This window comes from Rhea pennata, chromosome 2 (assembly GCF_028389875.1).
Source record: "Rhea pennata isolate bPtePen1 chromosome 2, bPtePen1.pri, whole genome shotgun sequence".
Lineage (NCBI taxonomy): Eukaryota > Metazoa > Chordata > Aves > Rheiformes > Rheidae > Rhea > Rhea pennata.
In genome coordinates this window covers 95,288,913-95,303,118 of record NC_084664.1, presented here as the reverse complement: position 1 = coordinate 95,303,118, position 14,206 = coordinate 95,288,913, and the positions used below count along the sequence as shown (strand labels likewise).

Sequence of the window (14,206 nt, the reverse complement as noted above, 5' to 3'; positions counted from 1 at the left end):
GTATTACAACATCTCAGGACCTTTTGGAGTGCCTCAGGTTGTTGGCTGAGCTTTGTGTGCCTTTGGCAGTGCAAAGAGACCAAAGTCTGCCCAAGACCTTCCCAGATCCTGACTCCTTTCGCACCCCTCAGTCTAAGGTTACTGTGAATGTGTCTTGTAAAGCTATTCTGATACAATTCTGGCAAATTTCTGCCTTGGGTTATTGCATAATGGCTATGCCAACACAGACAGGTCACACGTTCCAGTAATTGCTTTGCTCTGACATGTGGTCACCATGTAAAAGTCTGTAGCTCACTTCACTTCCAAGAGAGTATTGGGTCTGCCCTTGAGACTGAAGTCCTGGTGCTCTGCTCCATGGAAAAAAATACCAGGCTTCAAGTTCTAAATAAGGCCATCTTCCAGGCAAATTGTATTCACATGGAAATCAACTCCAGACACCCAGTTTCTGTTAACAAGTGTTTCTCTCAGCCCCTCTCACCTCCCTGTTCCCTCAGTCTACCTCTGCCAATGCAAAAAAGGCCAAGTCCCAGCTTCATTTTTAAAGGTTTTTCAGGTTCTTTTCATCCTTTTACAGCTCTTTTCTGTCCAAAGTAGAACCTTAAAACAATAAGGTAATCTGATTGCAAAGCTTTCTTTCTCTGGGTGGACCCAAAGGCAACAAATAGTGATTTATTGTTCTTTCTCAATTTGGGAACCTGGGACTTTGCTGCTCTCAGAACCATCCCAGACAGCCTGTGAGAGTGCTATCTGGTATATGTACACCAGCAGTGATCTGCAGTGGTGAAAATAAAGTGATATGCTAATGTGTACAAAAATAGATAGAATGGAAGCATGTATTTTTTGCACATTTTCTCAAAAATACTGCTCAAAGCAATTTGAAAAGCTGATGAGCGCAGTAGTTGCAAAGACTTTTTTTTTTTCCCCACTTTTCCTTAGCAGCTGGTGTTGATTAGCTGCGCTTGGTAGAGCAACACTGCTGTTGAGCAGAACAGAGTTGTTTGCAATAGAAAATCTCCAGTCAGAAGAGTGGGCTTAACACTCAATAAACTGCATGGCGCAGGTAAAAATTTAGCATGCTTGTAAAGCAAAAAGGAGATCTACATGGCTGTGGCCGCTGGGGGCTGGATGAGGGTATTCTTTTACTTCGGCTCAGTGCTTATGCATGAGATATTGCAGGTTTTAAAGTAATGATGAAGCCAAGTGAATCTAGGAAACGGACACTGTAAACATTTCCCCAGGCCATCCTAGCCTGCATATTTTAATACCAATCTACAACATCTCATAGCAGTAGGCTGCAATTTCCAGTTTTACAAATACTTTATGAGTCATCAATATATGTCCAGAAAGGATTTTGTGTTGGACTGTGCTGCTTTCCTTTAATACCTCTCTCCAAGCCCCCTCGCCTTGCCTGTGCTATAGTTGGATACACAGGAAGCAGCAAAATGTCACAAAAACAGAGCATTGAAAGGCCAGGAAAGAAGTATTTTAGTCCTGGCATCTCTAGACATATGTAGGGGGAAATCCAGACCTGTCCTATGGCATGTCAGCAGCCATGAACAGACGTAGTTTGCTTGTTTTGCATACAAAACATTTGTAATAATAACTCTCTTCAGCCTCTCTGCCTGAATATTAGTTCCAGTGAGGAATTCAGAAAACAATCACTATTTTAGGGTACGATCTCTTTGGAGGACAATCACAAAAATGTTATTTTTAATAGCAGCCTCATTTGAAATGTTCTGGGGAAGACGTTTACAACACAGACCCAGTGGGGTTTAAGTAGTGGAGTACCTGAAGGGTCAAGGGGGAATGGCTCTTCTGCTGAGCTGGGCCAGGAACAGGTTTCCGTTCCATTTTGTGCAAGGAGAAGGTTGTTGGGTCATTCCCCCCTCTCCTCTTTGTTCAACATCACCTCTAATTGAGGGAAAAAAGTGACGAGAAGGCTCTCCTCTTTCCCCACAGTTAGACTGTGATAATGAAGCAGATTTTTTAACCTTTATAAAGTGTCTTTAACATCTGAAATATAAGAGGGGCTGGGAAATGTGCATGCAAGTACACATGCACCTGATATTAGTCAGAAAACTAGTACTGGAGAAACTTCAGTAAACATTAATCTGAGCCCTCAACATTTCAGGAGAAATGTAAAAAACTGATGTCAAAAATGTGCCTAAAGAGGAAAGGGAGTTCGGTCTGTTCAGTATATCACATAGGTTTTGTATATTCCTCTGCAAATGTTTTGCTTCATGGGTTTGATTTTGTTTTGTTTTGAAGTTAAGAGTATTTGCCTGGAAATAGGATCTTTTATCTGGAGATTATTGATTCCTGCTGCTAATTCCTTACTCAATGTAATAAGCCTCTTTGCAAATGCCATTTGTTTTGCTATGGAAATACTTACGAAGCAACAAAAATAAAAGGATTATTGCTTTGTGGTTCAGGTTTAGCCTCCAGGTAATTATGTGCATCTCCATAGCCTAAAGAGAAGAAAATGCAGATGGGACATAACTTCTCTTGAGGAAAAAATATCTTGTCATGCATTAGGGCCACTGCACTGAAAACTAAAGGGATATAACTGAGAGCTAATTGTATCTAATGTTTTCTTGAAATAATCACCACGCAGTTTCCTATTAGATGTTTTCTTTAATTGCAGCCAGGTGAACAACTTCCTCTTTTTTAAACTAACCATTCTCGGTGTTGTCTGTTTCTGGTGCAGCATGTTTTTGCTGATGTTCCAGGAGATGCTACATTTTTAAAAATTATTTCTGGGCTTTGTGATGCCTAGAAGAAGAAGTAGGCCCTGGTGGTGAAGATGTTAAATATACACCAGCTGGAAGGGGACGGGTTGTGTCCTTGAATGAGCTGGGAATTTGGACAGTGGGCAAATTTCTGGGTAAGCCGGTGAAACATGAAATTCCCTAGAAAAGTAATGGTTGAATTCACAGGCAGTCGTACCTATAAAATTAGCATTATAAAAAATATGCAAAGATCCAGTCTGATTAGCAGGTACCTCAGATCTAGATGTGACTACTAAGTGGGCAGAAATGACCCAGGCACCTACAAGGCAGCTGCTAAAACCAGTACTGAGGAGAGCCATCTTTATAACCTGCTTCAGTAAGCCTGTGCTTATAGTTACTGAAGCAGTTACAGCAATAGGAGTTGGGTCTACTAGAGTTGACTGAATAAAGAGTCTTTTTTGGTTGTTACCCATGGTGTGGATCAAAATAATTAACAAGTGAAGGAGGGAAGACTGAATAAAAGTAGCAAATTGAGGAGGGTTTTTTTAATAGCAAAAGTGAAAAATTGTATTTCAGATCTGTCCTAAATATTTTGTTCAATGAATTTTTGAATACTTTTTTAAACCCTTCTTTTTAAAAGAGAAGTGTGTCTATTTTTAAATGAAAAGTGAATTGTTTTCTCAACTGAAACTGTTCACCAGATCTGACCTCATTTCACAAATAGTTTCTGACCTTCTAGAACTCAGTTTTTCAGCAATTTTACTGTTTTACCCAGCCCTAATTCCTAACCTGCATGGGAAAATTTTAGGCCATGATCCCTTCTGATCATTCAGACTGGGAGTCTGAAATACCCCTAGCATGAAATGGTTAATCACTCTTAAAGCTCTCAAAATTGCTCACTTCCAGGAATTTTCCACTTCAGTAGCAACACAAAGCATGAACCTTGAGCTGTTTCCTATACATCCTTTCTCCCAGAAACTGAGTTATCATGTTTTTGAACTGCTCACACTGCCAACTTCTATTTTAAAAGTATTTATTTGGAAATTCCTGTATTGTGGATGTTGTGAGTCAGTGAATATTTTCGCTTTTGGCTCATTTCTGAGAAAGTGGATAGGTTGCTGGGTTTTGCTCCAAAAAAGCACTTACCATATGTGAAGTGCCTTTTTGGAGATGAATTTGATTGGTGTCTTTATCTCTGGTCTTTATAGTCTGTAGTTGCAGTAATAACAGTGGAGACTTCACGTTAACCATACTAGTGTTGAACCAGTGGTTAGAGAACTGGTAGGATTCCCCAGCCCAGCTCCTTCGCTGGAAGGAACATGCTATCCTCCTGTTCACATATGCACTAGCACAACTGTAATCCTAAAATATCAAGCCAGAGACAAAAAAAAAAAGGAGTATAGGATGTTTTTCCTTTTTTAATTAGGCAAATTTTACCCTGAGAGCACTAGAAGTGTAAGATACCCATTTACGCACAGACCAGGTCCAGTATATCACTATGGCCCATCATGAGATCTTGTCTGCACACTAGCTAAATCAGGTATGCAGGGGAGACGATGCTTGTGTTGATGCACTTCAGCCTTTAACCCTTCCTTGGAGCTGGCAAGTGCCTCTCGTTGTAAGAAAAATTTAAGTTTGTGGCAGCTGCAGATTTCTTAAAGAATGATCCCAGGAGGAAGAGGAGTGCCAGGAAAGATCAGTGGGATTTTAGAGGGAGACCAGGGCAGAAAAAGGGAAGAGCTTTCCTGTTACCCCTTCGACATCCTGATCCCTCCATGAACTTTGGGAGCAGGGGGAACATGCAAAGAGGGGATGGGCCGCTGCTGTTCAGGTTCTGACTTGCAGATGGCTCTGCTTTTAAAAGGGTAATTTTTATGGTAAGAAGCAGCCTTGTACTGGAGACTACAGCAAGATCACAAATTCATTTAATCCAGGTTAGTAGAAAGTCTAAAGGATTGTCAGGACTCCTTTTGCAGTCCTGTTGTTCAGCAGAAATGTACTATAGACAGTTCAAGAGCCTCTTCAGCAGCATAAACTGGGGGACACCATTGCAGATACATTAGCAGTGACTGCAGATACATTAGTGGTGATCTGGTCTCCTACAGACCTCCAAATACAAGGTTACAGTTCACAACCGCATAAGCACAGAAGATGAAGAAGAAGCCTCCAAAGACTAGTCTTGGGGCCGGGGCAGGGCGAGGAGGAGGGAGAGGAAGAAAGATTATTGTATTTAAACCAAAAAAATAACTTACTATGAGGAGTAAAGCAAATCATTTGATGTTTCTGATGTTTAGTCTCTAAATCTTTCCTTCAAAAGCACATCTTTAATGACTCATTGCTGTAAGTGTGTTTGTTCACAGACATAAAACCACATAGCTAGTTATAGAGAGGCTATTCTAATCCAAACCAGTCACAAGAGCACTTATAGATAGCAAGCATATATATGCAGCTCAGGTTAATTTTCATGGTACCATTTTATTCCTTAAGTTATTTGTGGATTCACCTTAGACTGTGAGTTACAATCCTTTTCGCTTTGTAAAATCTTTTTATGGATCAATATTAGTCCTTTTGGAAAAGCAATATCCTATCACAGTACTATACAGACAACAGAAGGGCAATCACTAACATTTTAGAACATTTTTGCTTTATTACAATGGGTCCTAATAGCCATCTGTATTTTTCTGACATGCTTTATTTTTCCAGTCAGCATTTAGTACATTTATCCCTCTGGATTCTTACTGCTCAAAACTATCCAACTTTTACTGTTCCTAAAATACATTCTTGAATCAGATACATAATAAGTTCTCTCTTCTAAAAAAGAAAGATTGTTCTTTCTTTCATGATGCAGTTGTTGGATGTTTGGTTGCTGGGATTAGGGATAAGAGATTTCAGAATTAATGCTGGAGAGTTCATATAGTGTAGCTATTTTAGTTCTGCCATGCTCTTTTTAAAAACTATTTAACCTTTTGTGATTGTATTTTATGTGAATAGCTGGCACTTGGCTTAAATATTTGATTTTAATGAAACAGTAAAGTAATGAAACAGTAGAGTAATGAAACAGACAGGGCTCCATTGCAGATCTTGAGGTGTGAGACATAAGCTTGCATGATCTTGTACAGTGCTGCACACATCAGTAAGAGTTTTGCAGTTAATAATATTAAAAAGGGTGTGGAATCTTAGTTTGTGAGTCTAGCACTGGAAATATGTGGTTTTGTCTTTCGAAAATAATAAGAAATTAGGTAATCTGTCAGGAAAATACAGGTGCCTGTGTTCTGATCCTGCTATTACAAATGAGATAAATTTTAAAGGAGATTCTCTGGGCTATCTTGCCGTGGTTTTTTTGAAAGTTTGTTGACTTGGATATGTCATTATTCAGATAGCTATAAAAATCCATTCCTACCCAGAGTTATAGGGCTGTTTAGTCATTCCTTTATATTTTTTAAAACAAAATTCACAGGTTATGGGCCAAGATGATTCTGTTTCATTTAGGTGTTTTAAAGAAATATATTCTGTATGTGATAGGCAAGATTTAACTTTATGCATAGTGAACTGATGAAATCTATATTCTGAATATGATTCTTTTTCCCCAGGAGACCTAATATGATCTACTCTGGGCAGCCTATTCTTTCTTGGGGAACTTGTAACTTTCCCAAGAGTAAACCAGAATCATCATAAATCAATCTCTCAGTGAGCTGAAATAGAAAAGACTGCATTTTTGGAGCTATCAGTCACAAAGAACAAATTGGTCACGTTTAGATTTTTAAAGAAAAGACCAGCTTGGTTATATTTTTCACCATCCACAGATGTTTGAACAAACAGAAAACTCATTGATTAGTCTTCTGCAGCAGTCTAAACTAGGTGAAGCTTTAAAGTTTCTGTCAAAGCTGGATTTTGCACAAAACAGAAATTCGTGATATGCAGAAGTTTGGGGTGTAGTAAGAGACTACTTAGAGCCAGAATCAAAATCTGATTTCCATGCAGAGCCCAGCTATATACAGGACTGCAGGTGTGTTAGGGGAGCTGCCGTTTGGGTGGTTCATGTGGCAGGCTGATCTGTGTTTCTTGTGGTGCACTAGGAAGAAGTACCGAGCAGAAACGCTGCCTCTCCTCTCCAGGACATGGGACTGTTGTCCCAAGAGCTACAGATGGACCAGGAGGTCCAGCCCTGGGAAGAAACTGGGATGCTGAGGCTGCAGAAGTGCCCTGCCAGGGAGCTACCATCAGAAAGTCCTTAGACCTTCAACTGATACTTAACAATTTTTAAATTTTTGCCAAAAGCCAGCACCTACCAAAATTCTCCAGCTAGTTCTGATCTAAGCTCTGTTTGAGTGATGCTTCACTCATTTCCCTGGGGCTGGACTGGGGTGTCTGGCTGCTTTGGTTTTCTGTAGTCGTTGCCATAGGCTTATTTTTTAGCTGCACAAGTGCCATGGTCTCTTAAGGGCTGAATGTTTTAAATCAGCAGGGAAGCAGACAGTAGTCATTATGTGGTAACTGAATCATGGCAAACTCTCCTCATGGTTTTATTGCCTTAATTTCTCAGGAAAAGGAGTGTTATCATGACAGATACCAGGAGACTTGTCGCACAAGGGAAGAGAGCTTAAAGGAAGAGATAATGTATCTTACAAATTAACATCTTAGTGCAGTTTCGTACAGGAATTTTAATGGTATAAAATTGTTACATTTGCTTCTTTAGATAGGGATTCTCTATTTAATGTGCCTTCTGTCTACACATGCATTGATAAAACTATATTTGATCTCATTTAGTAATTCCTGCTAGGAGAAAACTATAGAACTAGAGTTCTCTGTAGACTCTAAAGTCTGGCTGGCAATATCTGGGCTGATGCTTCAGGAGGTGGTGAACTGCCCAGAATATAAGTATTTTTTGAATACTGCACAAGGAAAGGAGGTAGTTCTTTCCTGCCTTCTGCCAGCAGTTAACTGACACAAGCAAATACAAGATTTGCTACTCCTCCGTTTTTCTTATTTTCTTTACTTCACATGGGACTGCAGAGAGCCGTGGTAACCCATGCTTCATCAATATTGCTTTACTATCAGCATTACTATTGAGAAGGCAAGCTAAATTAAGCAACAGTAAGACCTTTTACTGCTACTGAATTTTCCTCATGTCAAATTATAGAGCTGATGTAAATCAGAGCAATTTTATTGGCTTCAGTCATGCTCATTTATGCCAACTAACTATCTATCTGACAAGTGTGCTCTTTGTGGCAGGCAGCTTCTCAAGTGCCTAACTCAGCTTCTCAAGTGCCTAACTACTCCTTATTTAGAGTCTCTTGTCTCTAGAGCAGTATGAACCCCATTGCAATGAAATAAAAAGATTTGCATTTTCAAAATTAATTTAAAAATTGCTCCAGAGGTTATGCCCCATGGTGTTCAGAAGTTATTTTACATCAGGGTAACTTGTATCATAGTAACTCTTGTGTGAGTATAGCTGGGCTCCAAAATATTTCAGTGATGTTTTGGATGCCCAGCTGTACTTCTGCCTGCCCCGTTGTGCCCGTCTGTGATCTCTTTGCCTTTCGGTACTGCTCTTGGGTCACACACACCAGACGTCTCCGTGTATGTGAGAGCTGGAGAGTCACTGGGTTGCCCAGGTGCCCAGGGGCACCTTCCTTCAGGGGCGCTACCAGGCAAATATGCTGGAAAAATCTAACTCTCATCCCCCTGGCTAGTCAGCCGTGATCCCAAGAGCCCTCTGGATACAGACACTCTGCAGAGCAGGGTGAACATCACTGTGGGAGCTCTTGATTTCAGTGTTTTATGTTGTCTGGGGAGACCTACAGCTAGTTTTTCCTTTTACTGCTCATGCTGGACACTGCCCATTGAGCAGGAACTTTCCTTTCTAAGTTTGCTCTCCACATGCAAAACGTGGAGCTCCATGAAGCAGCCAGTGGTACCATTCTGATCAGCAATAGCAATGTACATTACACTTGATTCTTACAGTTTTCATAAGCAGGTCTTTCCTTTGGTGTTGCCTCACCAGCCAGGCTCTGCCAGTACATCTGTCCTCACCTCCTTTTTCTCCTGTTTATTCTGATTATGATGCTAATTAGAAACTTGTCTTATGACCTCTGGCCTCTTGACACCTTCACGCAGCCCCTCAGAGGTTAAATGAAATAAAGCACAGCAGCAATCTGGCAAGCAAACCACTGAAATCAACCTCTGTAAACTAGGTGGGCTTCATTAATATTTTTTTAATGAGTCGCACAGGAGGGAAGGTAGAACAGGCTCTGTCACCTCTAGTGTATGCCAAAATCACAACAGTGCATTGAAGATGATACACTAAAATGTGGTGTGAAAAGTCCTGTATCTTTGCAGCCATGGTAATGAAGCAATAACTACTCATGCTTCTTGATTTACAGGATCACTACCTAGTATCAAGTTTTTTAAAGATGGTAATGTTAACAACTGCTCATCATCTAGCAAACCTGAAAGTTAAGAGGCAAGAAAATGAATTAGAAGGAAGCTGTTCTGAGGTGTTGGTGGAGTTTTTTTAAAGCACAAAGAGAGACCTTGGGTGGAGGTCACTGTGGAAGCAAGAGAAGAAAGGAAAGGAAAAGGCCAAGAGACCAAGAAAAGAAATAGTTATGAGTACTTGGAAGGCAATGGGCAAGATGCTGGGTGTGATTGAGGAGCTGGTCAAGGAGGAATTCACAATGAGGGAGCAGGAGGAGGCTCAGGCCAAAAAGATGATGGAAATGGAGACGCAGCAGCAGTTCATGGAGGAGAAAAGCAGATATTGATAGTGGAGACTGGGCCCTTCCAGAGCTTCCATTCATTACCTCCCTCATCCTCCAGCTGTGCTTCACACTTGCGCTGTAAGGACTAGTCGTGCTTTTGTTAAACTGCAAGGGTGCATTATCCTTTACTTTTGCCTAAGTACCACTGTTTTTAAAATTCTGAGGTTTCTAAGAGTTTAGAAGGAATCCACACCCCATGAAGACAAATAGCTTTAGATCTCCAGGATTTATTTGTCAAAAGTATCATGATTTTTTTCTGCCATGTAAGTGCATCCCTTGAAATGATGGTCATTATTTGTGCAGGAGCACACTGCAGCCTGAAAAAAAGGCAATCAACTGCATTAAATAATTTAAATCTCAGTGAGGAACACAGGGATCTCTGGCTCGCTTTCGCTAGGGGCTCTGCCACACAGCTTAGGGAAGAAGCCTACAATCCGTAAGTGTCTGGGCAGCTCAGCAGTGTGGGATACATATAACGCTGAGGGCATACTTGGAGGAGATACCTCTTCTCATGAGCAGAGGCAGTGACACACCATCAACTAAAGGCTTTGTTTAAATGCATCTGAACTAAGAGCTTTGTTTAAATGCATCTATTTCATGGCAGTTACTGAGAAGTAATTTTTCTTCTTTTAGGTAAAATCATTTATGTAGATAAACAAAACCAGACATTTATTTGAAATTCTCCAGCATAAACTGTTTTTGACAGAACTGTTAACTGAGTCTTTTTAATCCTTACTTTACTGAGAAAGAGGACTTTGGGGAAAGCAGTCTTTTTAATTGATTTCTCCTTTTACTTAATGTTTGATGTTTGTTCCTATGAAAATGGTCAGTGACTGAATGGCTGGAATCTATCCTTAACATTCCTGTGATGCATCCTCTTGAAAAGCATCACAGTGTGATAGATTAGAAACTTTATATAACTCAATTGCTGCAGACACACATGGTGGGGCTAAACTTGGCAACTTTTTCTCTTTAATTCTCAAGCGTTGATAAAAATAAAATAAGTTTAATTTCTTCATAGTACTAAGGTGAAGTATCCAATTAGCAACAGCTGCTGTATGTTAAAGATGATGGTAATAATAATGGCAGCACTTGGAGAGCACTTTCTGTCTTCAAAGTACTTTGCATTCGTTGCCTCTGAACTAAGGATGAGTTTTGTCCCTTTCGGTGTTTTTCCAGTGAGGCAAATGTTCAATCTGCCATGGGTAAGAGACAAAGCTAATGAGTCCAATTTCTCTGCTGGGAGTAAGGCCATATTTTGTTGTTTTGTGTTAGTGGTGCAAAGTGGCCACAGAGGCAGTAAGGTTCGTATCACCTCAGCTAGTGGAAATCTTCAGGTTGTGTAAAATCAGGTAAATCCAGAGCCCCCAGGCTTCATACATCTGGAGTAGGGGACGAGGCTTCTGTCTGTCCCATGTGCTCCAGCACACGCAGAGGAGCTGATGAGCCAACTCACAAAGCAGCTGATAACTAGAGAGCAAAGAGTGAGGCCCCCGAGTCAGGAATGTCTCTGAACGACCACATCCGAACGATGAGGAAGGCTCTATTCTGTCACTGAAGTCGTCAACAAAACTCCCATTGACTTAGAGGAAAGTATGAGCAGGCCCAACAGCGTTGACTTCTGATGTCATCTCACTGGTTTTCTTTGTTTCCCTAATACCCCTTTGTGCCTCTCTCCCTCGCTTTGTATTCTGACTATTCTGATTGTTTCCATGCTCAGGGCCCCGTTTGTAATTCGATTGCATTTGTTGTGACTCTGTTATGTACAGGTTGACTAGCAAGTCGTGCTAATATACCATGATAAAATTTAATTAAAGTAGCGTGGGGAGGAGGGAAGCGAGGGTGTGGAGGAGGAGGGCTGCTATTGTGCTACAGTCAGTGCTGCCAAACCGTCCCTTGTTTTTTCTGTGGCCTGTCTGTCTGTTCAGGCAGAGTTTGAACAAACTGGGCAGAGTCAGGAGGCTCGCGGGAGGGCGGGGAGAGGGGCAGCCGGGTCTTCGCTTGAAATTCTTGTGAAAGTCGGGAAGCAGACATGGGAGGAAGGAAACTAAGTGAAGACATCTGTGTAGCCTAGCTTTCAGCGGCTGTGCCTGGGGCAGGCGTGGGAGTGTCATGCCTACGATGACATAACATATTTGGTCTTTCATGGGTTGAAAACGGAGGAAACAGTGAAAGCAGAGCATGGTCTGTGTCATCCATGGCACAGGCATAGCAAGTACCTAATGGAGCAGTGTCTGTGCTCGCCTCTCGGCCTTTTACACCACAAAGTAACTCTTAAAGACTCTGAGCTGAAGAGGATGTGATATGGTCCAAAAACTGATCTTGGACTTTTTTCGCAGACGACTGAGCCAGAGGCCGACTGCTGAGGAATTGGAGCAGAGGAACATTCTGAAACGTAAGTCGTGATCCTAATGAGACTTAATCCAGAGCCAGCTACTTTGGGTTAGTTTAGGTATATGCTGTGTGTTTTTTATAAAACATAACTCTTCTGTTATGTGCATCGTAAATAATAATAAACTCCATCATAAGTGCATAAATGCAAATAACTTTAGACTCACTAAAGATCTATTTTGACCTTCAGAACTGTAGAAACATTCATTAACATTACAGATAGTAAGTTCACAAGTATGAACAGTCTCTGAAAAAAAAATCCAGACATTGAATCTCTTTTGCAAGTCCTGTTCCAGAGGGGCATTTTGAAAAGCTTTTATGCTGCTCTCATGCAGATGAGCATTCCATTATAATTCAGTAAAGATTTTAGGATGTGGCTTGAATTTCCTAACCTTTAAACTTAACTGTTCCTTTAAATAACCCCAAAATTCAGTTGTAGATCTCCAAAACATTAAACGATACTTTAAAGGGGCAAAACACCATTTACAGAGCCTGGTCTGAGTCAAGTTAGTAGATGTATTGCCATCAGCTTCAATGGAAGCAGAACTGATTCAGACTGAATCTCATGATGTCATGAATGAATCGGACATACAGAAAAAAATGAATGTTTCTTTACTCACATCAAAGTGGTTTGTATATTAAAAAAGTCAAAACTGTTAGCCAAAACATTCTGTAGTTTGAAAACAGGAACAGAGGAAGCAAGTTCTTCCCTTTTTTAGTAATTCATCATTTCAGGGAAATTTAAAAAAGGAATACAGGAAAAAGTATTCCTAAAAAATACTTAAAAATACCATAGTGTCTGCTTAGTTAGGATCATAATATGCCTTTCATTGTTGTTTACATAGCTGCATTGCACAGAATCATAAAAGTTTGGTAGATTAATTCTCTGGGAGTTAGTAAAATTGATTGATTAAATACTACAAAATCAATTTCCTAAGATATCTGTGATAGTGTTATGGAATAAAACAGCATTTTTTTTTTCCATTTGTTCATGTTACTATGCATACCAGCCACAGAGAAATATAGAGACACCACTGCCAAGGTAAAGATGAGAGAAGGTTGGACACCAGAGCCTGTCTGAGTGACCACAAGGCCACCAGGAGAGCTATTTGATTGGGTCAATCCACTTTTGATAACAGTGTGCCTACCAGCTACTCCACACTCCCATGCCAGACAGCTGCAGGAAGACAGCCTTCAAGAGAGCAAAAACTGGAGAGATGGAGGCTTATCCAGCTGTGTCGTTGTCCTTGGCAGGGAGCAGAACAGCTGGAGGAGAGGGGACCTGCAGCGTGACCAAAACAGGGCTTGGGTGAAGGGGAACAGATGCCGATTCTTTAGGCAGCTCGTGTTATCATCCCGGGACTTGCAGCCAACATGAGCTGCCATGTGTCATGCACCACCTGGCACAGCTACGTGACCAGTTAACACCAGCCTGGCTCTGATGAGGGTGGCAGCTGAGGGGCTGGGGGGGAGTGGGGATCTCAGGCAAGTGCTCTGGCAGCAGTATTGGAACTGGCATGAAAAGAGAAGCAGTATCTTCAAACCTGGGTGCTTTACACAGATATTCTTAAAGGTCACCTTGTCAGGCGTCACTGTCACATAGCAACCTGACTTATCTAGTATTTCGCCAGAATTATCCCCTGAGTCAAATCGATTTCTTTTTGAGTTGAATATAGGCTCCGAAGTGATAGAGGCGTATTTGAATATTATCCTGAACGTGGAACGATATTTTATTCCCTAAATGAAAATTTTGTAGCTTGGTTCCTAAGCACAGATCTACCCCAAAACATATGTGTCTTTGTAGACAAATAACTTCATAATTACAGGAAAAATAGTACGGTATTTCCAAGGCATTCCAACTTTTGGTGAAGCACAGCAGGACAAGGAACAAACAATTAAAATAGAACATAATTTAAAAAAGCTTAAAATGCCATAGTGCTAGAAAAGTAACGTATCTGCTCTGTACAGCATTGTTTTATGCTCTTTCTCTAGACAGCTGAGAAATAGAGTTATGATAAGTATAATAGAGCATGTAGGAAGCAATAATGAAAAGAGGAGTATTAAAGTCTTTGCCTAACCAGGTCAAACTATTTTCAAAAGCCCAATTCAGAGCATACCAAAAAAGAAAACACAGCAATTCCCAATTGAGTAAGTAAGATTTCCTCCATAGTTAAACCTGAAATTTCCTTGATGTAAATGTCTTGTTTGGTACCATGATGTTCCTGTGACGTTAACTGCATTATTGTGAGATCTGATGGCAATAAATGAGGCAAAAGGCAGTTCTACATCCAGTCTTTATACATGAAGTAATCACTTCCTAGCTCC

At 40.7% G+C, this 14,206-nt stretch overlaps 1 protein-coding gene across 1 annotated transcript in view; it reads left to right on the top strand.

Annotated features, from left to right (window-relative positions):
* PHACTR1 (phosphatase and actin regulator 1) overlaps positions 1–14,206 on the top strand; it is a 306,637-nt gene that overhangs the window by 276,461 nt on the left and 15,970 nt on the right. Inside the window, exon 10 of the mRNA XM_062568046.1 lies at positions 11,830–11,885. Coding sequence (XP_062424030.1) covers positions 11,830–11,885 — 56 coding nt within the window. The remainder of the gene's footprint in view (positions 1–11,829; positions 11,886–14,206) is intronic.